The sequence below is a fragment of the Schistocerca gregaria genome, chromosome 2 (assembly GCF_023897955.1).
Source record: "Schistocerca gregaria isolate iqSchGreg1 chromosome 2, iqSchGreg1.2, whole genome shotgun sequence".
Taxonomy (NCBI): Eukaryota; Metazoa; Arthropoda; class Insecta; order Orthoptera; family Acrididae; genus Schistocerca; species Schistocerca gregaria.
In genome coordinates this window covers 479,721,705-479,749,245 of record NC_064921.1, presented here as the reverse complement: position 1 = coordinate 479,749,245, position 27,541 = coordinate 479,721,705, and the positions used below count along the sequence as shown (strand labels likewise).

The 27,541-nt window shown below is 44.7% G+C and overlaps 1 protein-coding gene across 2 annotated transcripts in view; it reads right to left on the bottom strand.

The window, feature by feature from the left end:
- Positions 1 to 27,541, bottom strand: part of LOC126327292 (galactoside 2-alpha-L-fucosyltransferase SEC1-like) — a 128,047-nt gene that overhangs the window by 85,359 nt on the left and 15,147 nt on the right. For both annotated transcript variants that reach the window (XM_049995875.1, XM_049995876.1), the window contains exon 2: positions 3,231 to 3,378. In XM_049995875.1, coding sequence (XP_049851832.1) covers positions 3,231 to 3,377 — 147 coding nt within the window. In that variant the 5' untranslated portion in view covers position 3,378. The remainder of the gene's footprint in view (positions 1 to 3,230; positions 3,379 to 27,541) is intronic.

Sequence of the window (27,541 nt, the reverse complement as noted above, 5' to 3'; positions counted from 1 at the left end):
TTTTCAGCCAGGTGTCCGGATACTTTTGATCACATACTGTATACTTGGAGGTACTAATAAAGCTAGAAACGAATTTTAATATCGGTACTTATTAGTCTGCAAATGAAAAATACTGATGTAATATTGTTCTGTACGCTGTCCTCAGTCACCAACAGAAATATCTGCGCTTATACGTTACACCCGCTATATCTGCTGAGGTCTTCTGCTCCCCTGTGGAGTCGATACCGTAGTGGAAATCAGCTCTGAGTGGTGATAAGAAGTATCTCTATAATATATTATTTCCTGGCCACGTCTAGATGCTGGTCTGATTTGCAGTGCGGAACATTAAAAGAATTAGAAAGTGCGTTCGCGCATGTGAATGTGTGTTTCGGGTTGAGTCATTTAGTTTTCTAGGATGTTGTTACCGTTTATCAAACGTACAGACATTCAATAGACAGAGACTTCAAATTAGTGTGTAGAGTCATGTAGCTAAATGGACTGTGCTGTTTAGTTAACGAGAATGACTTGGCGAGATTTTCTTTGAAGCAAATAAATTATAGTATTTTCCTACGTGAATGTGGTGTTTCTGTGTGACTATTGACGTTAACTTGTACTCCTCTTTCCTTGGTGTGACATTACCACCAGAAGCTGCTAGGAACCAGGTCAAAGCGGTGTATTGAACTGTAGCTCTCCAATCTAGTGGTTGGATATGGGAATCTTCCTGCTGCAAGGCTTTCAGTTACTGACTTCGAAATACTGAAGTTTAACCTTGTCCCAGAGTTCAAATCCAGACTGGAAACTTTTATTCAAGTCCGCTAACAGTATTTCCAATCTCCGGAGCAACGCGTCACGTAATTTGTCTCCCGCATGGCACATCGCCAAGAGTGCGTGGATTCTGGCCGACGACGCGAGTGTGATTTTGCGCGACACCACGAAAGCTCCGAGGCACGGACGACAGGGACATTTCAAAGATCTCCGGTTCATGTTTGGTAACTTATGGTATTTTAGATTTTTGTTTCTTCATTAGGTAAGTAGAATTTGGACGCGGTAGACAAGGCATACTCTAGGACACTGAATAGCAGATGGAAAACAGTATCAAAGTGTTTATGAAGTGAAGAATAACCGGCTTTCCGCAGAGGAAGATCAATAGTAGATGTAGTATTTGTTATGAAACACATAAAAATTTTATAGAGGCTCCCACTTAGCATTTGTTGATCTGGAAAACTCCTTCGATAAACAGAAGAAAGACAACCTTGTCAGATATAAATGGAGACCTAGCAGTAACTTTCATCAGTAACAGGGGAGTCAGAAAGGGTGTTGCAGTTCACTCGCGGTTCTTTATATGCGGCCCGCATCTTGTGGTCGTGCGGTAGCGTTCTCGCTTCCCACGCCCGGCGGGGTCAGGGATTTTCTCTGCCTCGTGATGGCTGAGTGTTGTGTGATCTCCTTAGGTTAGTTAGGTTTAAGTAGTTCTAAGTTCTAGGGGACTGATGACCATAGATGTTAAGTCCCATAGTGCTCAGAGCCATTTGAACCATTTTTTTCTTTATATGCGTGCAAACTGCATGTCATTTCACAGTGTTCCACGTACTGCAGAGGACCCCAATTGTTCCCTCGTCGGGCCCACTGAAAACGTCTTATCTCCAATTTTAAAACGTATTTGACTTTGTGTCCCTTCCATTCAAGAGCACAATCTGTCAGAAGATAGCGTGGATCTCCTGGAAGGAGAGTGTCTCTTCAGTCCGTTGCCTGCCTGCCTGCTTCCCACAGAGGTGAGGATGGGGGAGGCTTGGCTGCTATCCTCAGGTCTATTAGAACACAAAAAATAAGACGAATGGATTTTCATAAAGCAATGGCCATCCAAAAGCTACTCTACAGGAGTGAGTCGTGGGTCATTTGCAAACGACAAAAAAGATCCTGATAGCTGAAATAAGATTTATTAGGATTGTATCAGAGTAGGCAGACAGAGGAACAGCTACATTAAAAAGGAAGGAAACATATTTAATGCAAGCAGAAAACTGAAAACAAGAGGAGAAAATGGAGCTGACATCTCGATCGAATGAACTCCAACAGATTACTTTATAAAATCAGAAATTACAGTTCGCTAGGCTCAAGAAGTCTGGAGGCCAAGGAAGAGAAGGCCACCATAAGAAGTCTTCCGAAGTAAAAGTGATTTCAGGTGTGCCGCAGCGGAGTGTCGTAGGACCGTTGCTATTCACAATATACATAAATGACCTTGGGGATAACATCGGAAGTTCACTGAGGCTTTTTGCGGATGATACTGTGGTATATCGAGAGGTTGTAAGAATGGAAAATTGTACTGAAATGCAGGAGGATCTGCAGCGATTTGACGCATGGTGCAGGGAATGGCAATTGAATCTCAATGTAGATAAGTGTAAGGTGCTGCGAATACATAGAAAGATAGATCCCTTATCATTTAGCTACAATATAGCATGTCAGCAACTGGAAGCAGTTAATTCCATGTTATCTGGGAGTAGGCATTAGGAGTGATTTAAAATGGAATGATCATATAAAGTTGATCGTCGGTAAAGCAGATGCCAGACTGAAATTCTTTGGAAGAATCCTAAGGAAATGCAATCCGAAAACAAAGGCAGTAGGTTACAGTACACCTGTTCGCCGAGTGCTTAAAGAATTGCTCACCAGTGTGGGATCTGTACCAGATAGGGTTGATAGAGGAGATAGAGAAGATCCAACGAAGAGCAGAGCGCTTCGTTACAGGATGATTTAGCAATCGCGAAAGCGTTACGGAGATGATAGACATCCAGTGGAAGACTCTGCAGGAGAGACGCTCAGTAGCTCGGTACGGGCTTTTTGTTGAAGTTTCGAGAACATACCTTCACCGAAGAGTCAAGCTATATATTGCTCTCTCCTACGTATATCTCGCGAAGAGACCATGAGGATAAAATCAGAGAGATTAGAGCCCACACAGAGGCATACCGTCAATCTTTCTTTCCACGAACAATACGAGCCTGGAATAAAAGGGAGAACCGATAGAGATACTTTAAGTACCCTCCGCCACACACCGTCAGGTGGTTTGCGGGGTATGCATGTAGATGTAGATGCAGATAAACACAGGCTAATAAAGACCTAGTACTTGAAGAGCAGAAGGAGGAAATACGCAGGTTGTTACGGCGCTATCAGTACTATTTTTTGTGAGATACACAGCTGCCGCTCGGACTGTGTCGGAGCCTGGCAAGGCGGCCCAGGCGCCGCTGGCCTCCTGTACTCACCTCCTCCTGCGTGAAGACCGGGGCGCGGGGCGGCCGCTCCGTCACGGAGAGCAGCAGCAGCAGCGCCAGCGCCGAGCCGCACAGCGCCGAAGCCGCCACCAGTCGGCAAGCGGACCCGGCCGACGCGCCCCCGGCTGCAGTCTTCATCCTGCGGCACAGCACAAGAGGTGCCGACTCAGTGGCCAGCGAAAGAACGATATCCAGCCGGCGTCACCAACTGCATATCTCCCCATCATATGGAACAGTCAAATATGCGTGACAAGCGACCTTCTTTACCAGTTCGTATCGGTTTCGGCCACATGCCGAAATACACTTAGCTGACGAGAGACAATCGATTACAATATGCACATATACAGATGGCGGCTGTATCGCGTACACAAGGTATAAAAGGGCAGTGCATTAACGGAGCTGTCATTTGTTCTCAGGTGATCCACGTGAAAATGTTACAGACATGATTATGGCTGCATGCCGAGAATTCACTGACCTTGAATGCGGAACGCTAGTTGGGGCTAGACGCATGCGATATTCAGTTTCGTAAATCGTTGTTGTTGTTGTTGTTGTTGTTGTTGTCTTCAGTCTTGAGACTGGTTTGAAGCAGCTCCCCATGCTACTCTATCCTGTGCAAGCTTCTTCATCTCCCGCAACCTACATCCTTCTGAATCTGCTTGGTGTATTCATCTCTTGGTCTCCCTCAACGATTTTTACCCTCCGCGCTGCCCTCCAATACTAAATTGGTGATCTCTTGATGCCTCAGAACATGTCCTACCAACCGATCCCTTCTTGTTGTCAAGTTGTGCCACAAACTTCTCTTCTCCCCAATCCTATTCAATACTTCATTAGTTATGTGATCTACCCATATAATCTTCAGCGCACCACATTTCGAAAGCTTCTATTCTCTTAGGGAATAGAATATTCCGAGATACCGTGTGTCAAGAGTGTGGCGAGAATACCAAATTTCAGATATTACCTTTCATCATAGGGAATGCAGTGGCCGATGACCTTCACTTACCGACCGAGAGCAGCGTGTTTGCTTAAGAGTTGTGTCTGCAAACAGACAAGCAACCCTGCGTGAAATAAGCGCAGAAATATATGTGGGGTGTATTACGAATGTATCAGTTAGGACAGTGTGGCGAAATACGGCATTAATCGGCTATGGCATCAGACAACTAGCACGAGTGCACACGACGTCGCCTGCAACGCTTCTCCTGGGCTCGTGACCATATCGATTTGACCAGAGACGACTGGAAAACTAGCCTAGTCAGATGAGTCCCGATCTGAACTGGTAAGAGCCAAAAAATGGCTCTGAGCACTATGGGACTTAACATCTGAGGTCATCAGTCCCCTAGAACTTAGAACTACTTAAACCTAACTAACCAAAGGACATCACACACAGCCATGCCCGAGGCAGGATTCGAACCTGCGACCGTAGCGGTCGGGCGGTTCCAGACTGAAGCACCTGGAACCGCTTGGCCACAGCGGCCAGCCTACGTTAGGTTTCGAGTGTGGCGCAGACCCCCACGAAGCCATGGACCCTAGTTGTCAACAAGGCACTGTGCAGGCTGATGCTCCATAATCGCGTGAACTGTGTTTACATGGACTGGAGTCGGTGCTCCGGTCCAAGTGATCCGACAATTGGCTGAAAATTGTTATGTTCGACTACTTCGAGACCTTTTGCAGCCATTCACGGATTTCATGTTCCCAAACAATGATGCGCTATTTCACTGAGCCACAATTGTTCGCGACTGGTTTTAAGAACATTCTGGACAATTCGAGCGACTGATTTCGCTACCCAGATCGACCGATACGAGTCCAATCGAACATTTATGGAACAAAATCTCGAGGTCAGGTCGTGCACAAAATCCTGCACAGGCAACACTTTCGCAATTATGGATGGCTACGCAGGCAGCATCGCTCAATATTTCTGTAGGGGACTCCCAACGACTTCTTGTGTCCACGCCAAGTACAGCTTCTGCACTACGCCGGCTAAAAGGAAGTCCGACGCTATATTAGTAGGTATCCCATGACTTTCACCACTACAGTGTAGGTCTCGCGAACTCCTTACAAGCAGCAGTAACCATATCCAAAGTCCACGAAAACACTTAACGTGTGCTTAGTAGCGTATTCCAGCACTGAAAATCTGCAGGTCAACTGCCTAACAATTACTCTTTTGATATACACTGGTGACCATTGAAATTGTAACAAGAGGAACGATACCAAATAGCGAAACCTTACAGATCGCTTATGTACGTTATACCAGGCAGAATACATTATTAAATTTGTAGCTGATATGGAGATTACAGGATGTTATTGAAGTTGGACGTTCAAAACGCTGTAGAAAGCACCGGTCAGAATGGCATCAAATTGCAACGGAATATTATTGGAGAAGGGAGGAAAGCATACGGCAGAAGAAAAAAATAGTGTGAAAATTGATCAATGGATGGCGCTGTAAGTGTAAGATTACGTAAATGTAAATGCCTGTCATGCGCACGACCCACTGAAGTTGGTATGAACACGTAGGGTACGCGGCTTTTCCCCCTTTCCCGTCTGCGACGTTCGCCATGACTGTCTCAATGCTCTGCTTGTAAAGCTGTATTACTAGAATGATGACTGTGCACACGTCGCTCTGCAGAAGTTCCTGACACTTAATGGTTTGAAAAACGGCGTTGGTCCGATGGCTGCCGTGGGTCTGGAGAAAGTGATTCGGAAATTCGAAAAGACGGATTCTTTTGTGTGCAAGGAACGAACTGATTCGACGTCATTGGAAGCAGTGGCCACAGCAATGCAGGAAGAGACGAGCGGTGGGGTGCAAACGCGTAGTGTACAGAGAATTGCCCGAACATTGAACATACCGGTGAGCACGATGCGTAGAATCCTATGAAACATCCTTCTTTACTATACATCAAAGTTACCCATGTGCACAATTTGCTTCGTGTTGACCTGCGAGCAAGAAAGACCTTTGTTTTAGAATTTCTTGCTCGCATGGAAGTGGGCAGTGATGCGCCGTCGAAGATTTTGTGGACAGACGAAGCCCACTTCCATCTGACAGGATATGCTAATACACAGAATTGTCGAACATGGGCAACGTAAAATCCACACGCAAATCAATCAGTACCACTTCATACTGAAAACCTCTGTATGGTGCGGGTTTACGGCATAATTTATTACAGGGCGATATTTTCTAGAGGAGACAGGTGCTCCTGGTCCTGTTACCTGTACCGTCTCTGGCATGCGCTATGAGTGTCTTTTGTGCAACCACGTCATTCCAGCTCTGCAACAGAATGGATGTGTGGATGGGATCATTTTTATGCAAGATTGCGTACCTTCGCATACTGGAAATCCTGTTAAGCAGCTGCTGAAGTGCCATTTCGTAAATGCTAGAATTATCAGCCGCCATTTCTCCCTAGCCTGGCCGTCCCATCACCTGATCTTAATCCGAGTGACTTTGGGTGTGGGGCTATCTGAAAGATGTTGTGTTCAGTGTTCCGATTGCAAACTAAGCTGCATTGAAGTCACGCATTGCGCAACACATTCTGAACGTGACCCTAGAAACACTTCGATCACTTGTGAAACGTACTGTTTCTGGATTTCAACTTGTTGCAGAAAACGGTGGCCATCATACTGGACATGTTTTGCGTAAATCACACGGAAATTAATTATCTGATTTGATTTTGATTCATGCTTTTTATGCGGTTTTTAGCCTCAGGACAATTAAAAACCGATGTGATTCAAGCTTTTCATGCGGTTTTCGGCCCTTGGACAATTAAGAACCGATTTTTCCCATCCGATGGGATATAACCTTCCCGTGGTCGATGAGCTCTCGTAACTAAAAGTATCACACCTGTACTTCCATTCACACTGAGTAGTACAGTTTAACATCAAACGTACACTTTAGACATTGTTATATGATTCATTTTTCATTTGTAATCGACCAATATTAAATTATTGTGCTTAAAATGCCATAATTGCTACATTTTATAACTATTTTACTTCTACCGTACGTTTTCCCCCCTTCTCCGACAATATTCCGTTGCAATTTGACGTCATTCTAGCCAGTAGTGATATTTTTACAGCAGTTTGAAAATTTAACTATAATTGCACTACTGGCCATTAAAACTGCTACACCACGACGATGACGTGCTACAGAAGCTAAATTTAGCCGACAGGAAGAAGATGCTATGATATCCAAATGATTAGCTTTTCAGAGCATTCACACAAGGTTGGCGCCGGTGGCGACACCTACTACGTGCTGACATGAGGAAAGTTTCCAACCGACTTCTCATACACTAACAGCAGTTGACTGGCATTGCCTGGTGGAACGTTGTTGTGATGCCTCTTGTGAGGAGGAGAAATGGGTACCATCACGTTTCCGACTTTGATGAAGGTCGGATTGTAGCCTATCGCGATTGCGGTTTATCGTATCGCGACATTGCTGCTCGCGTTGATCTACATCCAATGACTGTTAGCAGCATATGGAATCGGTGGGTAATACGGAACGCCGTGCTGGAGCCCAACGGCCTCATATCACTAGCAGTCGAGATGACAGGCATCTTATCCGCATAGCTGTAACGGAACGTGCAGCCACGTCTCGATCCCTGAGTCAACAGATTGGGACGTTTGCAAGACAACAACCATCTGCTCGAACAGTTCGACGAAGTTTGCAGCAGCATGGACTTTCAGCTGACGTATCACCCGGCGTGATGGTATTGGGTGCTATTGGTTACACGTCTCAATCACCTCTTGTTCGCATTGACGGCACTTTGAACAGTAGACGTTACATTTCAGATGAGTTACGAGCCGTGGCTCTACCCTTCGTTCGATCCCTGCGAAACCCTACATTTCAGCAGGATAATGCACGACCGCATGTTGCAGGTCCTGTACGGGCCTTTCTGGATACAGAAAATGTTCGACTGCCGCCTTGGCCAGCACATTCTCCAGATCTCTCACCAATTGAAAACGTCTGGTCAATGGTGGCCGAGCAACTGGCTCAATACGCCAGTCACTACTCTTGATGAACTGTGGTATCGTGTTGAAGCTGCATGGGCAGCTGTAACTGTACACTCCATCCAGGCTCTGTTTGACTCACTGCCCAGGCGTATCAAGGCCGTTATTACTGACAGAGCTGGTTGTGCTGGGTACTGATTTCTCCGGACCTATGCACCCAAATTGCGTGAAAATGTAATCACATGTCAGTTCTAGTATAATATATTTGTCCAATGAATACCCGTTTATCATCTGCATTTCTTCTTGGTGTTGCAACTTTAATCGCCAGTAGTGTACCTGTACATGGTTCGAAATTTAGTACACAGAGCTGCCACCTCTAGTAGCAACAAATCCTCAAACTCTCACTGCAATTGCGCAGTACATGTACGTCTTCCTCTTCTGCTTTCTCTGTGTCACAGTGCATCCGTCGTAGGAGGCGGTGAGTGATGTCGTGCTAGTCTCTCAGCGACCCTAGATCTGATGTTTTCAATGGGTGAGAGATATACTTTAAGTACTAAGCAGGGCAACTCCGCCCGTATCGTCGGAGGGCGGCACAGCATAGTTTACATGAGGTCTTGCGTTATTTTGTTAAATTATAACGTCAAGGAGGCTTCGAACATAGGAACAACATCAGGCCTTAATATGTCATACACATAATGCCTGCTGTCCAATGACCGGCTGTATAAATCATCGGCGATTGTGTTGTGTACCCAATAGCACACCGTAGCACCACGCCAGGTGCTGAGCATGTATGAGGAAATCAAACGGCTCAGTTTTTGGTGTAATATAGGTGTAACCTAAAATTGTTGACGTAATATTTGGCATGTTTCCTTTACACCATTAAAAATACATTGTGTACACTGTTGTTGTTGTTATCTTCAGTCAGACGACTGGTTTGATGCAGATCTCCATACTACTCTGCCCTGCGCAATCATGTCCATCTCCATCTCAGCTTACATCCTACTTGATCTCATTATTATATTCATCTCTTGGTCACGATTTTTACCCCCCACACTTCCCTCCAGTACTAAATTGGTGATCCCTTTACGTCCCTTCTTGTCAGCTTGTGTCACAAATGTCTCTTCTTCCCAATTCCATTCTGTACTTTCTCATTGGCTACGTGATCTACCCATCCAATCTTTACATTCTTCTGTAGCACCATTTTTTAAAAGCCTCCGCTCTCTTCTTTTCTGTTTTTCGTCCATGTTTCACTTCTATATGTAGCTACACTTCAGACAAACACTTTCAGGAAAGACTTCCTGAACACTTAAGCCTATATTCGATTTTAACAAATTGTTCTTGTTTAGAACAATTTTTATATCTTCTCTACTTTCACCATCATCAGTTATTTAGCCGCTCATAAAGCAAGACTCATCAATTACTTTAAGTTCCTCACTTTCTAATATAATTCTGTCAGCGTCACCTGATTTAATTCGACTATATGCCATTATCGCCCGCAGCTCGTGGTCGTGCGGTAGCGTTCTCGCTTCCCGCGCCCGGTTTCCCGGGTTCGATTCCCGGCGGGGTCAGGGATTTTCTTTTCTTCGTGATGACTGGGTGTTGTGTTATGTCCGTAGGTTAGTTAGGTTTAAGTAGTTCTAAGTTCTAGGGGACTGATGCCCATAGATGTTAAGTCCCATAGTGCTCAGAGCCATTTGAACTTCCAAGTCCTTTGCTGTCTCCCACAGACGCTAAGTACCTTTACCATTACTTAAGCTAACACGATCAACGGTAAATATTCTATATGCATCCCAAAGTGCACTCGACAGGCAGATGCAGAACGACGTTGTTCGTTAGTGTATCAAATGATACAGTCTCTCTTGCCATTGTGCATCGTCCGACCAGAGGAGGGCTCAAAGGGCTCTGAGCACTATGGGACTCAACATCAGAGGTCATCAGCCCCCTAGAACTTAGAACTACTTAAATCTAACTAACCAAAGGACATCACACACATCCATGCCCGAGGCAGGATTCGAACCTGCGACCGTAGCAGTCGCGGGGTTCCGGACTGTAGCTCCTAGAACCGCTCGGTCACATCGGCCGGCATTGTCCGACGATTCGCCTTCTTACGTGTACACCACAATAAACTGCGCAGCGCGCGAGTCAAATTACGATGCATGCTGCACTACTTAAGAGGCAGGAAACGTTTATCCGCAGATCTGAATTAATTGTCCTTTTAGCTGCACTTATGAAACAGTCTTAATAAGGGTCAGCAGCCTGGTACTTGTCGTTACTCCACTGATAAATTCCCTGTCACAATCTAAATGCATTCAGATATATTCCGAGGTTTGATCGCTGGACTGAAAAAGGTACCAGCAAACAGGCAATACACCTACACCAGCTGGTTCTTCGCAACTTGCACAGACATAGCCCCTAATACAAAACAGAGTGACAGACCAGAGTTACATGACAGAGTCGCACCAAAATCAAAATTTATCAAGGTCCTCTTCTCACTTCATCGGTTAGGTGATTTCATTTGTTTCCTCTGTGTGTTGTTCCTCTGGGTTAGTAGTAAATACTTTGTTGCGGATGTCTATTTTCATGCACTATCTGCTACATGTTTGTCTCTAGATATGTTTTCTTTTGCATTGAATCAATTTGTCATTAATTTCTAATGTCCTCTTTTTGAAGCGATCTTCTCTGGTACACCCTTTTTTGTTCCATCAAAGTGTGAAGTTATTCACGTGAGTACTAAAAGAAATCAGCTAAATTTCGATTGCGCGATAAGTCACACAAATCTGAAGGCTGTAAATTCAACTAAATACTTAGGGATTACAATTACAAATACCTTAAACTGGAACGATCACATAGATAATGTTGTAGGTAGAGCCAACCAAAGACTGCGATTCACTGGCAGAACACTTAGAAGGTGCTACAGGGATACTAAAAAGACTGCTTACACCACGCTTGTCTGCCCTATTCTAGAGTATAGGTGTGCAAAGTGGGATCCGCATCAGGTGGGACTGACAGATGACATCGAAAAAGTACATAGAAGGGCAGCTCGTTTTGTATCATCGTGAAATAGAAGAGATAGTGTCACAGACACGATACGTGCATTGGAGTGGCAATCATTAAAGCAAAGGCGTTTTTCGTTACGACGGGGTCTTCTCACGAAATTTCAATTGCCAGTTTTTTTCCTCCGATTGCGAAAACATTCTGTTGGCACCCACCTACATAGAGAGAAATGATCACGATAAAATAAGAGAAATCAGGGCTCGCACAGAAAAATTTAAGTACTCTTTTCCCCGCGCGCCGTTCGCGAGTGGAACGGTAGAGAGACAGCTTGAAGGTGATTCATTGAACCCTCTGCCAGGCACTTTATTGTGAAAGAGTAAACACGTAAATGTAGAACTGCGTTAAATTTTAGGATCTTGTTACCAGTTTCACTGTCGAAAAGTCCTCCTCCTCCTCAAAGTCGAGACATTGAAAATGGGGTATCTGGTTCAAATGGCGCTGAGCACTATGGGACTTAACATCTGTGGTTATCAGACGCCTAGAACTTAGAACTACTTAAACCCAACTATTCTAAGGACACCGCACACATCCATGCCCGAGGGAGGATTCGAACCTGCGATCGTAGCGGTCGCGCGGTTCCAGACTGTAGCGCCTAGAACCGCTCGGCCACACCGGCCGGAAAGGGTACGCGTTCTAATATTGCTTATTGTTTAATAATTTTAGATCTCACAGAAAATTTCCCTTCAAATGCCACAAACTTGGTTTAATTAGTGGAACTGTTAATGCTGTATTTGCAAGCCAGGAAATTAAAGTGATAAACGGCTCTTTTAAGATTATCTTCATTTTCTTAAATTGTTATTTGATTAACTGCATACAGTAGAGTGTTAAAACATTTCTCCCTGTTGGTCTTTATGCAATAGGTGATATTTTGTCTCCAAGTCCTGACGAGGTCATTCTTGCACATGTTGAATAGGTCTGGAGACAGACCACATCATCGTCTATCTCCGTTACTGTTAATTGTTTAGACAAGTTACCTTCCATCTTCGATTATAGTTTGTGTCTCTTTGTAGAGATCGTTTACAGAGTTAATTAGATACGCCGAGAATCCTCTCGATTCCATTATCTGCCATAGCAGGAGCAGTTAACCAGGTGGTCATCTACAAACGGTGTGTGCTTGTCTAAGTTAACTTCGTTTCTTTTCTCTGCCAGTTGTTTTAGACTAAAATACCATCAGTACTGGATTGTCCTTTTCTGAATCCTATCTGTTATTATAAAACTATCGGAGATACAAGCAATGTTCTGGAACATTCACCCATGCTGACCGCAATGTGGGTAAGAAGTTCTTGTGGTGGTGCATTTCATTCCTCCACTAGCGAGGTTGATAGCTGGTAGATGTGCATTGTTACATGTGGACATGCTGGAATACGTCTCCCCAACGCACCCCACAGGGGTCGGTGGGATTTTAGTCGGAGGAACGGGCAGGTCAGTCCATTTGCCAGTATCTTCTCGTTCCACGAGCTGCTCCACCTGCACTGTTCGATGCGTTTATGCATTGTCGTCCATCAAAATTAAATCGGGGCAGAATGTACCCCTCAAAAGACGTCCATCGGTAAAATTACAGCATGTTCGTCAATTATGGATGCACTCTCATGTGACCAACGGTTGGAACACACAATGCACGCTGGAACATTGCAACCACATCAAACTGCGCAGGTGGAGGAGCTGTTGAAAAGACGAATAGTCTGGCCTGTCTTTTCCCCAACGTTAATTCCCATTGAGAAGTGTTGAGAAGACGTTTTGCGGCATGTCCACGTGTGCCAGTGACCATTCAGGGCCAACATGGGAGTACGTTGCAGGGCATGCATTGGCACCTGTGGTGATCAGACACCCTATTATAATGTCCACTGTAATTTCTTTATGTGTAATTTCTTTTTGTCTCACTATGTGTTTCTTTCAATAACTTTCTCTACTACATTGTAGCAGTTCTTTTTATGTATGGTACAAGTTTCATCGAGCTCTGTTATTTGGTAGCGAAAGTTACTTTCGTCCTTAAGTTTCGCATACCAGTGTATTATGCTCGTAAGGATCAAACAGCAAGATGTATGAGACTGGCGAAATACCCTCAGACTTCAAGAAGAATATAATAATTCCAATCCCAAAGAAAGCAGGTGTTGACACATGTGAAAATTACCTAACTATCAATTTAATAAGTCACAGCTGCAAAATACTAATTCAAATTCTTTACAGACGAATAGAAAAACTAGTAGAAGCCGACCTCGGGGAAGATCAGTTTGGATTCCGTAGAAATGTTGGAACACGTGAGGCAATACTGACCCTATGACTTACCTTAGAAGTAAGATTAAGGAAAGGCAAACCTATGTTTCTACCATTTGTAGATTTAGAGAAAGCTTTTGACAATATTGACTGGAATACTCTCTTTCAAATTCTGAAGGTGGCAGAGGAAAAATACAGGGAGCGAAAGGCTATTAACAATTTGTACAGAAACCAGATGGCAGTTATAAGAGTTGACGGACTTGAAAGAGAGGCAGTGGCTGGGAAGGGAGTGAGACAGGGTTGTAGCCTCTCCCCGATGCACTAAAGCAAACAAAAGAAAAATTTGGAGTAGGTATTAAAATCCATGGGGAAGAAATAAAAACTTTGAGGTTTGCCGATGACATTGTAATTCTGTCAGAGACAGCAAAGGACTTCGAAGAGCAGTTGAATGGAATGGACAGTGTCTTGAAAGGAGGATATACGATGAACATCAACGAAAGCAAAACGAGGATAATGGAATGTAGTCGAATTAAATCGGGAGATGCTGAAGGAATTAGATTAGGAAATGAAACACTTATAGTAGTAAAGGAGTTTTGCTATTTGGGGAGCAAAATAACTGATGATGGTCGAAGTAGAGAGGATATAAAATGTAGACTGGCAATGGCAAGGAAATCGTTTCTGAAGACGAGAAATTTGTTAACATTGAGTATGATTTAAGTGTCAGGAAGTCATTTCTGAAAGTATTTGTATGGAGTGTAGCCATATATGGAAGTGAAACATGGACGATAAATAGTTTGGACAAGAAGAGAATAGAAGCTTTCGAAATGTGGTGCTACAGAAGAATGCTGAAGATTAGATGGGTAGTTCACATAACTAATGAGGAAGTATTGAATAGGATTGGGGAGAAGAGAAGTTTGTGGCACAACTTGACCAGAAGAAGGGATCGGTTGGTAGGACATGTTCTGAGGCATCAAGGGATCACCAATTTAGTATTGGAGGGCAGCGTGGAGGGTAAAAATCGTAGAGGGAGACCAAGAGACGACTACACTAAGCAGATTCAGAAGGATGTAGGTTGCGGTATGTACTGGGAGATGAAGAAGCTTGCACAGGATAGAGTAGCATGGAGAGCTGCTTCAAACCAGTTTCAGGACGAAGACCACAATAACAAGGGTCAAACTGTCAAATGAGCACAAAACTACAACCAAAATCTCCTGATGAGTTCAAAGAAGGCTATGAAGACAAAGCGTCACAGGAAGCTGTCCAAGGGGCTGTTTTTGCTTCACGTAATGTTTCAGTCCATTTTCACAGCACGCGCTCACAGACGCTGTATCTTTGCGCTATGAAGTTTTGCCTCCAGCTACTACCCCTACACCGTATTCTGCTGTCACAGCACTCAGTGACTTCTTGTTCTTTCCTCAGATGAAGAAACCACTGCGAGGTGTTTCACGATGTGGAATGTTTCAAGAACGACCAAAATCTAGACTCTTACAACCCAATGCCCTACCAAGTCATCCATCACTGGGTACAATGTGCCATGTTATAGGATGAAAACGTGGCGAAGAATCAACCCCATCAAGTTTTACAGTCACTGTTGGATTTCTTCGAATTAATAAAACTTTATGGCTGCCTATTGTACAGTCCACAATATACACTACTGGCCATTAAAATTACTACACCACGAAGATGACGTGCTACAGAAGCGAAATTTAACCGACAGAAAGAAGATGCTATGATATCCAAATGATTAGCTTTTCAGAGCATTCACACAAGGTTGTCGCCGGTGGCGACACCTACTACGTGCTGACATGAGGAAAGCTTCCAACCGACTTCTCATACACAAACAGCAGTTGACTGGCATTGCCTGGTGGAACGTTGTTGTGATGCCTCTTGTAAGGAGGAGAAATGGGTACCATCACGTTTCCGACTTTGATGAAGGTCGGATTGTAGCCTATCGTGATTGCGGTTTATCGTATCGCGACATTGGTGCTCGCGTTGGTCTACATCCAATGACTGTTAGCAGCATATGGAATCAGTGGGTTCAGGAGGGTAATACGGAATGCCGTGCTCGATCCCAACTGCCTCATATCACTAGAAGTCAAGATGACAGGCATCTTATCCGCATGGCTGTAATGGATCATGCAGCCACGTTTCAATCCCTGAGTCAACAAATTGGGACGTTTGCAAGACACAACCATCTGCAAGAAGAGTTCGACGACGTTTGCAGCAGCATGGACTATCAGTTCGGAGACCATGGCTGCGGTTACCCTTGACGCTGCATCACAGACAGGAGCGCCTGCGATGGTGTACTCAACGACGAACCTGGGTGCACGAATGGGAAAACGTCAATTTTTCGAATGAACCCAGGTTCTGTTTACAGCATCTTGATGGTCGCATCCGTGTTTGGCGACATCGCTGTGAACCCACATTGGAGGCATGTATTCGTCATCGCCATACTGGCGTATCATCCGGCGTGATGGTATTGGGTGCCATTTGTTACACGTCTCGGTCACCTCTTGTTCGCATTGACGGCACTTCGAACAGTGGACGTTACATTTCAGATGTGTTACGAGCCGTGGCTCTACCCTTCATTCGATCCCTACGAAACCCTACATTTCAGCAGGATAATGCACTATTGCATGTTGCAGGTCCTGTACGGGCCTTTCTGGATACAGAGAATGTTCTACTGCTGCCCTGGTCAGCACATTCTCCAGATCTCTCGCCAATTGAAAACGTCTGGTCAATGGTGGCCAGCAACTGGCTCGTCACAATACGCTAGTCACTAATGATGAACTGTGGTGTTGTGTTGAAGCTGCATGGGCAGCTGTACCTGTACACTCCATGCAAGCTCTGTTTGACTGACTGCCCAGGCGTATGAAGGCCGTTATTACGGCCAGAAGTGGTTGTTCTGGGTACTGATTTCTCAGGATCTATGCACCCAAATTGCGTGAAAATGTAATCACGTCAGTTCTAGTATAATATATTTGTCCAATGAATACCCGTTTATCATCTGCATTTCTTCTTGGTGTAGCAATTTTAATGGCCAGTAGTGTAATATGAGGGCTCTGCTCACCAATCAAGAGCGCACTCTTGAATCTGCACCATACGCCTAGAAAAATCAGGAAAGCTCATCGGGACTGCACGCCCATACATGGGAATGCGTTTAAATTTTTTTTATAAGGGATCCATAATGTAAAAATAACAAGGTCTGCAGAAAGTACTTGACGCGACAATGCCACAACTTTGGTCCTTAAAGATCAAATGCCAACTAGTTTACATCAGACTATAATCTTTGACCCTAAATGCAGTTCTAAGAGCCACCCTAAGTTTCTATGTGTGTGCATGTAAAAGATACACACTTGATAAATCGGATATTCATCTGAAAGTAAAAACTTTGTTGTGCTGTGCGTACGCTACATTTCACTCCTTCCTACCAGGCGGTTACAATTGAAGTGCAGCTACTCACAGAGGTCCACTGTGGGCTGTAATTATCGTATGACACCGAAACTGGGCTAATGCGTTAACATGGAGCTGATTTATCCTGAAAAAACATTAGTTGCAAATTTTGCCAACAGGTGAAAATCTGGTGCTTTAAATGCAAGAAAGACGTACAGAAAGGTTTCCAGAAGTAATGGATTAGGAACGGAATGTAGTCAGAAAAGTCAAACAAGTGAGAAAGACAATGTTAATTTTAGTATTAACAGTCGCTAGCACAATTTGTTAGTATGAGCACCGGAGACATCAATCAGATGCTGTAAGGCACCGGATTTGCACCTGTTGGCCAAAATTGGAACTAATTTTCTCTGGAGTAAATCGGCTCTACATTACCGCATGAGCATATCTATTTACATCCATACTGGACCTCGCGCAGCAGCTGCAATTTAATTATAACCACTCAGGATGTGCATTCGTGTAGAAGATAGTCTCGTGAAATCTGATGACTACTCAAATACCATGTATTATAAACACGAATAAGTGACCACTTACCCCAATAATCAGCTCTGACGGAAGTTGTATACATGCGTTGTATTAAGACAAATATTGGTCCGCCATACTAAGCAGATGTGTGATCTCACAACTTCGACGTAATTTCTGGATGCTAAAACCATTTAAGATGTTCACCGTAGACGTCAACTGTTTTACAAAAATGAAGTTTATTGTATCCTGTATTACATTACTGTCCATTTTCAAATTCAGTTCCATCAGTGAAATGTATGTGGAAACAAGGTACTGCTCTCATTTAGCACTAAATAATTTTCAAATCTAACACACATTTCACTGGCGTAGCTGTATTTGTCAACTGCCACACCGAAACTAACTTTTAAAAAAGCTTTCACAGCCAACGGTGGACATTTAAAATGGGTTCAGCGTTAAAAAAAAAATACTTTTGTCCCTTCCATATCTTGTTATAACTGTTCATATAATTAGCGCCGCCACACAGATTGCAAGTAGCAATTTTCGTGTGAAGGGCGAGCGTATTCGTGTTGCTACGACTGCTGCTGACCGCAGTTTAACCACCAATAAATCTGACCCCATAATCTGATGCCACTCAATATTGATGCGTTTCCTCTCGAGCCTGATAACTGTGCGGGAGGTGCGGGTGTTCACCCACAGCAGTGCGTGGGCGGAGTACAGCATAGCGACAGCGCCGGCACGAAACGCGTGAACTTAGCGGACGCGTTGGAAACACTTGGCTTTGTAATTTCATTTGTTGCTCACTTTCAATCTGAAGATCCCCAGACAGCTGCCTTGTGTGCAGTGGAATATGTTCAGCTAATATAATCTAGCTGGAGATAGCCTAAAATCAGTCATTTCCTACATTAAATTCTCAGATTAAGGTGTCTTTTACATCAGTGGTAACGTAAGAGGACCTGTAATTTAATAATCTGCCAATTTCTTGAAATTATCAGAATGTTTAAACGAAATATCTGCAATATTCAAGTAGAGTAGTGAAGGGCCAACATAAAGAGAGAAAAATTATTTTTATTAAGATTGATGCAGACCAGTGTTAGATATCTCGCCACTGTTCTTTAATTTTTACGTAGATGAAGCAACGAACGAAGTAAAAAATTCCGAACAAGAGAAAAAATAGCTCGCAAATGAGCTTTTCGCCAGGAAGTGTTGCAAATCCTACGAAAGTGAAATTAAGGTTCGGTATAAACGAAGCTAAGATGAAAGCGTATGAAAGCAATAACCAAGAAGAAAGCAACTTGCTGAAGATTAGAGTTATCGGAGATGTATTTACATAAGTACTGAAATAATTCCATGTTGGAAGCGTAGCTGAAACAAGGAACATTCGAGAAGCATTTTTTTAATGTAATATGAGCGACGTTCCCTATTGATTTACACTTTATTTATTCCCGTCGTTCATGGTGTGCCGTCTGACGCATCATTATAGTTATAGGTATGTAATATTTTGGTCTACCTGTGGGTGTCAGGACAATCACTAGATGTGTAATCCCTGCACAGAATAGCGTCTGTGTGTTTTTGAGGTTTACGGGCTCTAACAGCGTGTTCATCAGTGCCCATGCACAGAATAGCCCATTACTCTAACTGCTGCCACTGCATGAGCAAACACCAGGGGGTGTTATCATCAAGGACAGTGCTGGACGGCGTGGTTTCTCTGGAAGGAGGATGTGAATACAGTGAATATTCACAAGCGATTGGTGGTGGTGTGTTGAGACTGTGCACCTCATGAAAAGCCGTATAGATGACTGAAAAAATGGCTGCACATCAGTTCTGGAAGAAAAATGATTGTGATAACACCAGTCAACATTCAGAGAGTGGGAAAGCATATTCAGTAGACTAGGTACTCAACGATCACGAAAATGGGGGCAGTCACAATGCCAGAAGCATTCTGCACCGCATACTACACGAACACCGTAAGCTTGGGAGGGTGGCCGCCACGTGGGTTCCTAAATTCCTGAATACAGTGCAAACAACAGCGCAAGAACGTGTGCAGTGTTCTCCTTCAACGCCACAGCTATGATCCGGAAGCTTTCATGTCCAAACTCATTACTGGCGACGAGACTTGGCCCACCTACTATCGCCATAGACCAAAGTCCAATCAATAGAGTGGAAGCACGCAGGCAGCTCCCCCAGAAACAAGTTCTGTACAGTGCTTTCAGTGGAAAAAGACTTGGCGACGGTCTTTTGGGATAGGGATGGAGTCCTCCGCTGGAATCGCGGACCAGTGTTAATAGCACGACGTATGTGGAGGCTTGTTGGAGATTTAGTAGAAACGGCCAGAAATGGACGAAAGTAGTGCTCTTGCAACACGACAACGCTCGTGTCCATACGAGTCGGACGACCACGGCTGCCATCGCTGACACGGGGCTGCAGGTAACGCCACACCTACCGTATTCTCCTGGTCTCGCCCCTTATGATTACCAGGTATTCGGGGTTAAGGAGAAATCTCTACACAGACATTAATTTCGCAGATGTCCAGGAACTGCGGGCAGCTGTTCGGCGGTGGGTTGGGTGCAACAGACTCGAAAAATGGTTCGATGAAGTCCCGTAGAAGTTATGACATCGGTGACGCAAGTGTGTGCAGCTTAAAGGGGACTGTGTTGAGAAAGTGCTCGTATCTGCCATTTTGGCATAGGTGCGAAAAAAATTTCTTCAACTAAAGAGTTTTTATGGTATGATGTTTTAAAATGTTACCGTCAACATTATGTGTACGGAACATTAAGGTTAGTTGTTACATTTTAAATGGCAAGTTTCATGCTTATATTTCCTTCTTTTTCCACATTGCGTAGTAAAAACGTAGAAATTCACTCTTTTCCTAGGGATCCCGCTGCCTTATAGATGAAAATATTCACAAGACAGAGCCATCTCTAGCAATCGGTCATCTACTTGTCTCCTAGAAGCGCACACCGCATCCGTTACTCAGAAGTCACACTCGCGTGCGTAACCACTGGAATACATGTGATGCTTCGGAAAAGACTGTGGGCTGTCCTACTTGGGCAGCAGACCTCGCAGAGGGCACACGCACCGCTGTATGGCGTAGCACTGGTGGTGCGTCGACGGCACGGTGGTGTGGGACTCCGTGTACGCACTTCCCATACATTTCCTCGTGTAAGTGATGACACTATGTCACTGGCCAGTTTTTAGGAACTCTTGTCCCAATGAGTATATGAAATGATCAACAGAAATACCCGTGTGTAGTCTCTGACTCCGTAACGTGTAGCTTGTTGCGTACCTCAGCCACTAATTCAAATTAATCGACGCAGTGAAACGAAACTAATGGATCGATGTCATGAAATCGATAAATATTCAATGACACCAAATAATATCACTAAAAACCATTCAGATATGCTGGGCGTGCAATGTAATGACAGCTGGAAGTCGGTGCCAGACCAGAACGAGAAGTCGCCTGAACTGCTCTGCCTGACGGAAAACATATCATCGGCAGATATATAAATTATTAGACCTATAATTCTGTGTGAGAGGTGGAACAGCTACCGGAGTACGTATAACTTCTTTACATTACAGTTAGTTGGCCATGATTATTTGTAAAATGTAAACTTTCACGGCCGAAAATGTCACAGTTAATAAAATGTTCCGAGCTATTATGTCGTGGTGGAATGTATTATACACTACTGGCCATTAAAATTGCAACGCCAAGAAGAAATGCAGATGATAAACTGGTATTCATTGGACAAATATATTATACTACAAATGACATGTGATTACATTTTCACGCAATTTGGGTACATATATCCTGAGAAATCAGTACCCAGAACAACCACCTCTGGCGGTAATAACGCCTGGGTATTGAGTCAAACAGAGCTTGGATGGCGGGTACATGTACAGCTGCCCATGCAGCTTCAACACGATACCACATTTCATCCAGAGTAGTAACTGGCGTATTGTGACGAGCCAGTTGCTCGGCCACCATTGATCAGACCTTTTCAATTGGTGAGAGATCATTTTCTGTATCCAGAAAGGCCCGTACAGGACTTGCAACATGCGGTCGTGCGTTATCCTGCTGAAATGTAGGATTTCGCAGGGATCGAATGAAGGGTAGAGCCACTGGTCGTAACACATCTGAAATGCAACGTCCACTTTTCGAAGTGCCGTCAATGCGAGCAAGAGGTGATCGAGACGTATAACCAATGGTACCCCATACAATCACGCCGGGTGATACACTGGTATGGCGATGACGAGTACACGCTTCCAATGTGGGTTCACCGCGATGTCGCCAAACACGGATGCGACCATCATGATGCTGCAAACAGCATCTGGATTCATACGAAAAAATGATGTTTTGCCATTCGTGCACCCAGGTTCGTGGTTAAATACACCATAGCAGGCGCTCCTGTCTGTGATGCAGCACAAGGGTAACCGCAGCCATGGTCTCCGAGCTGATAGATCATGCTGCTGCAAACGCCGTCGAACTGTTCGTGCAGATGGTAGTTGTCTTGCAAATGTCCCCATCTGTTGACTCAGGGATCGAGACGTGGCTGCACGATCCGTTACAGCCATGCGGATAAGATGTCTTATCTCAAGTGCTAGTGATACATTATCTTCCTGAACCCACCGATTCCATGTTCTGCTAACAGCAATTGGACGTAGACCAACGCGAGCAACAATGTCGCAATACGATAAACCGCAATCGCTATAGGCTACAATCCGACGTTTATCAAAGTCGGAAATGTGATGTACGCATTTCTCCTCCATACACGTGGCTTCATTATAAGATTTCACCAGGCAACGCCGGTCAACTGCTGTTTGTGTATGATTGGAAACTTTCCTCGCGTCAGCACGTTGTAGGTGTCGCCACCGGCGCCAACCTTGTGTTAATTCTCTGAAAAGCTAATCATTTGCATATCACAGCATCTTCTTCCTCTCAGTAAAATTTCGCTTCTGTAGCACGTCGTCTTCGTGGTGTAGCAATTTTCATGTCCAGTAGTGTAATAACAACCCAACATCTCGTTCCAATCTAGGGAGAATGTTTTAAGAGGGAGTGTAGCTTCCCTGAGTGTCCGATTGACATCCTGGCTCGCTACTGACTGCAGCAAAAATTCCGCGGTGTGAAGTCACATATTTTGACTATCAGGGCGCAACTGGCCGTTGTCGGCTGCCGCCGTCCGGTGTTGTCACCGCATGGTGGCAGATTGGTACACATCATCTTTAGCACCGGAATCTAGATGTCATTCAGTTTTACGCCCTCCTCCTCCTTCCCGTAAAAAGTAAGAATTTATAGGATTTCGGGTGCTTGTGTGGAGGTATGCGTGGGCACTGCAAGAAGAACAGTCAAAAAACGACTAGAAGAGTACTAGGGCAATTGCAGAATAGGGGAGACCGACAGATCAGCTGATGCGGAACATGCTTTGCAGCCAGGAGACCACAACATTAATTTTGATAGAATTAGTGGCAGCCACAAGTGGGTACCACGAAAAGGCTATACAGAGAGGCCATAGAGGCTGTGAAACACCCTAAGATTTCAGTAGGAAAGAGGGCCTGAAACTGAATGACTTCTGGATTCGGTTGTTGAAGGAGATGTGTACCAGTCTGCCTCCATGAGGTAGTAGCAAAAGCGGACGGCGGCAATCGACAACGACCAGTTGTGCCCCTGCATTCAAATTATGTGACGGCGCGCCACAGCGAGGAAGCACGCGTCAACGGAATTTTGTTACCATCAGTAGCGAGGCAGGGTGTGAACCCGGCACTCCAAGAAGCAACGACCTCCCTTGAAAATGTTCTCCGCAGATATGGAACAAACGTTGGGTTTTAATAAGAAATACATTCGACCACGACATAACAGCCCGGAACATTTTAATAATTGTGGCCATGATTATGTTATACACGTAGTATTTAAAACGAAAAAAATATTGCTTTATAGGTCATCTTTTCGTGTCATTGCCGAAGCATGAAGGAAACCCTTCATTCTTCCATTAGATTTTCCATGGTCGTAGGAAACACCGATTTAGGCCCATATAGTGTTCGCAAGTCCCAATCCATTTTCCTATAGCCATAAGGAGAGCTGCAAAAAAGTCTACTTGATGATATGTCTGTGACATTGCTTCTCCTGCAATGAAATCTTCTGTATGAACCGCACAACGGTGTTCTGTTGCTTCGGCAAGACGGGTGTTTAATGTTTATGATCTCTGCTCTTTGGCATCCGGAAGCCTTAAGTCGGGCGACTGTCGCAATAAGCAACTGTTGCTTACCAGCCAGTCAGCGAAAAATCGTCGAGGGAAGGGGCTGGTCGAGGCTGGAATGGTTCAAATGGCTCTGAGCACTATGGAACTTAACATCTGTGGCCATCAGTCCCCTAGAACTTAGAACTACTTAAACCTAACTAACCTAAGGACGTCGCACACATTCATGCCCGAGACAGGATTCGAACCTGCGACCGTAGCAGCAGCGGCGCGGTTCCGGAGTGAAGCGTCTAGAACCGCTCGGCCAAGGCGGCCGGCTCGAGGCTGGAGTTTAACCATTTGTCGACGTCAAATTCATCAGATTTTTGTAAAACCGTGATCTAGTACAATGCCTATGCGTCAGTCTCACTGAAAGAATAGAACATCGAGAGGCCGGAAGAACGACAGTAACTTAGGACATGCCACCAAGCACACGGTAATCCACGAGTATAATTAATTCCATTCTTCGTGATCGTGGATGGTCAGTAGTTTGAACGAAACTGGTATTTTTAATAGGGAAATGACAAAGGCATTGTGTCAAATCACACATTTTTCAAAAACATTTAAAAGTTTTAAATCATTCGCTCTTTAAAATTATAAAGAATTCATTAGAGTTGTATCAGTTGGACAAGATAAAGAAAATGGGGCTTAGCTATACAGAAGGAAACACTTGTTATTCATCAAAGACGAAATACGAAAAACGTAGAGCACTAAATCAAGTAAATCGAAAGTGGAATCTTCCGAATACGAGTCCGTTGTCTGAATTCCATTTGTTTCGCCAAATGAAGGATTCACTCCGCGGGAGGCAGTACGTTGATAATGGGGCTGATGGGGATGTTATTGAAGCAGACAGTACAAGTAAATTGAAGGTGGAGGGGAGGCAAAGGAAAGGGAAGCGATTAGTGACGTCAGCTGCGTCGGGACATTACACGAGATCAGTGGCGACGAGTGAAAGTACAAACAGGACCGGCATTCGAGCCCAGGACCTCCTGCCTACTAGGTAGGTGCGTTAACCACTGCGCCACCCGAGACACAGTCTTTATCTCAACTATGCGGACTATCTTGACACGCCTCACGGCCGACCCACGCTCCCACCTGTCCGCCGTCCCTGCCCACTTCACTTCATCCTTGATCGCTATTCTGAGATTCCTGCATGAGGTCGGATGTACTTGTGCGTCTGCACTGAAAAAGTTGGATCCATTGCCCATCGGGCGAATCAATTATATGAATGTGTGGTGTCTGTTCTTACGGACTTGTCCGAAAGAACAGACGCCACGAATTCATATAACTGAAGCAGACAGACTTTGGCTCCGACGTCGACCTGTAGATTGGTACCGTGTGGGCATGCAGGCCCTCCCAGTAAGGTGGCTAATGCCATCGCATTGAATGGAGATTATGTTGAACACGGGATTTTGTAGCCAAAGTAGTGGCGACTGCCGGCCGCGATGGCCGAGCGGTTCTAGGCGCTTCAGTCCGGAACCGCGCGACTGCTGCGGTCGCAGGTTCGAATCCTGCCTCGGGCATGGATGTGTGTGATGTCCTTAGGTTAGTTAGGTTTAAGTAGTTCTAAGTTCTAGGGGACTGATGACCTCAGAAGTTAAGTCCCATAGTGCTCAGAGCCATTTTGAAGCGGCGACTAATATGGTGTATTGGAATCCTGAATAAAACCTACCTCCTTTCACAAAAAAAGTATTGCATTACTTATTGACCGCCCGTCGTAATGTCCCTCTGCCATTATCACTGACGTCAAGAATTTAATGTGGATATAATGATCTGTTCTTGCACAATCATTACCTTGTAAGGAACCAACTAGAACTGCGAACTAGCAGCTTTATGGGTAATACCAGCTACTGGTCCTTGAAACGTTGGCATACTCACCAAATATTCCTTTACAAATCGTCGAACTTCTGTGTCCCAAAATGTCCTCTTAATGCACTGTTGAGTCAAAGCATTATGATCAACTGCGTAATTGCGTATTGGTACACCTTTGGAACGCAATACAGCAGGCAATCTTGCGTGCGATGGATTCGACAAGTTCTCTTGGGTGGGGGAGGTTTTTGTAGGTGTGAGGCACCAGATGTCTGCGCATGGACCTGTGGTTTGTGGGCGCGGAGTTGGCACCCGACATCGTCCCATTTGCGTTCTCCATGGTTCAGATCAGGCGGGTTTGGTGGCCGAGACATCAACGTGAATTCACTATCACGTTCCTCCAACTACTGTCACACTATTATAGTCTTGTGACACGGACAGTTTTCCTGCTGGAAGAGGCCACACCGTTACGGAAGACACCAAGCATGAAAGGGATGCATTCGGTCTGCAATAAACACGTTGTGCGATGTGTGTTTCGAGCAGCCATTCGCCTGGATGATGACATATCCGTGCACTACCAGCGGCCTGGTGTAACAAAAAATGTGCCTGATCTGACCAGCAACACGTTTCCGTTGATCCATTGTCCTGTCTCTATGATCCCGTACCAAATTCAATCGCGATGTTGTCGTAGCGATGTCATTGGGTCAACAGGGAAACAAAGGGGTAGACTGCTTTGGAACCAGATTTTCGACAATGTACACTGAACAGAGTGTTCCGTAACTCTTGTGCCAGTCTACCAGCATTGTACCCTGCCGTCAGGACTGCCACAGATAGTCGCCTATTCTGCTTCACAGAGTGTTCTGCGATGTGGCGTGGACGTCCAACACCTTGCCACCTACTCGTTGTTTGCCAGCCGCTGTGGCCCAGCGGCTCTAGCTGCTTCAGTCCGGAACCGCGCGACTGCTACGGTCGCAGGTTCTAATCCTGCCTGGGGCATGGATGTGTGTGATGTCCTTAAGTTAGTTAGGTTTAAGTAATTCTAAGTCTAGGGGGCTGATGACAGATGTTAAGTCCCATAGTGCTTCGGGCCATTTGAACCTACTCGTGGTTTTACTCTGTCTCAAACACTTCCTATAGATGCTAACAACAGTAGCATGCGAACAATCTATTAGGTTCGTTATTTCCGAGATGCTCTTTCGCAAAGATCGGGCCAGAACAGTCCTTCCTTTGTCAAATTCGCTTATGTCAGTGTGTTCCTTCATATACGCCCCTTACCGTTGCTGGAATTGTTCTCTATTCGTCTCTGCGCTGCATATAAAGGGCGAAGAACCTAAAGCATACACCACAAATATTGCTACAATGGAAAATGCAACTGATGCGTGATTTTCACAGAATGGATTGGTAGTCAGGGCTCGTATTGTCAGCCAATAAACAGATTCCAATAATACTTAGAAAGCGTATTTTTGTGCAAAGATGGCACAATTCCTATTGGCATTAACAGACTGTATGTAGGCTATCAGAATGACAGTGGTGTTTGCTGCAGGATTCTAGTGCGAGTCGTTCGCACCGACACTTGTTTGTGCCGTTCAACCTGCCTAGTTGCTACGTACTACGTTGTTTTGTTTGCTTACAGCGTGCTTCTTTGTTCCTTGTGTGCATTGTGCATTGCTTGTCAGTTCGTGTGTGACAGTCCAAGCAGTAGGTCGTGTGAGGACGACGGGATTTACCAATCCTGGAAAAGTCGACGTGCTCGTGATGTATGGAGAGCGTAGGAAGAAGGCAGTTCGTTCCTGTACGGTGCATACGGCAAGATATCCCAATAGGCGTCAACTATCGTGGCAATTATTTATTAGCTTCTTCAACCAGTTATGTGAAACTGGTAGGGTGACACGTAGACAACGGAACCAAAGGGAAACAAGTGAGGACAGAAGACGGCGGAAGTTGATGTTCTTGCTGCTGTTGCAATTCATCCCCTCGTTAGCTTCCGCGCAATCACACGAGGAAGTGGCATAAGTCAGGCAAGTGTACTACGTATTTTCCAACGACATTTATTTTATTGATTTACATGTCGAGTTCTGTAGGACCAAATTGAGGGGCAAAACTCCAAAGTCGTGGAACGTCACAGTACATGAAATTACAACATAAAAGTAA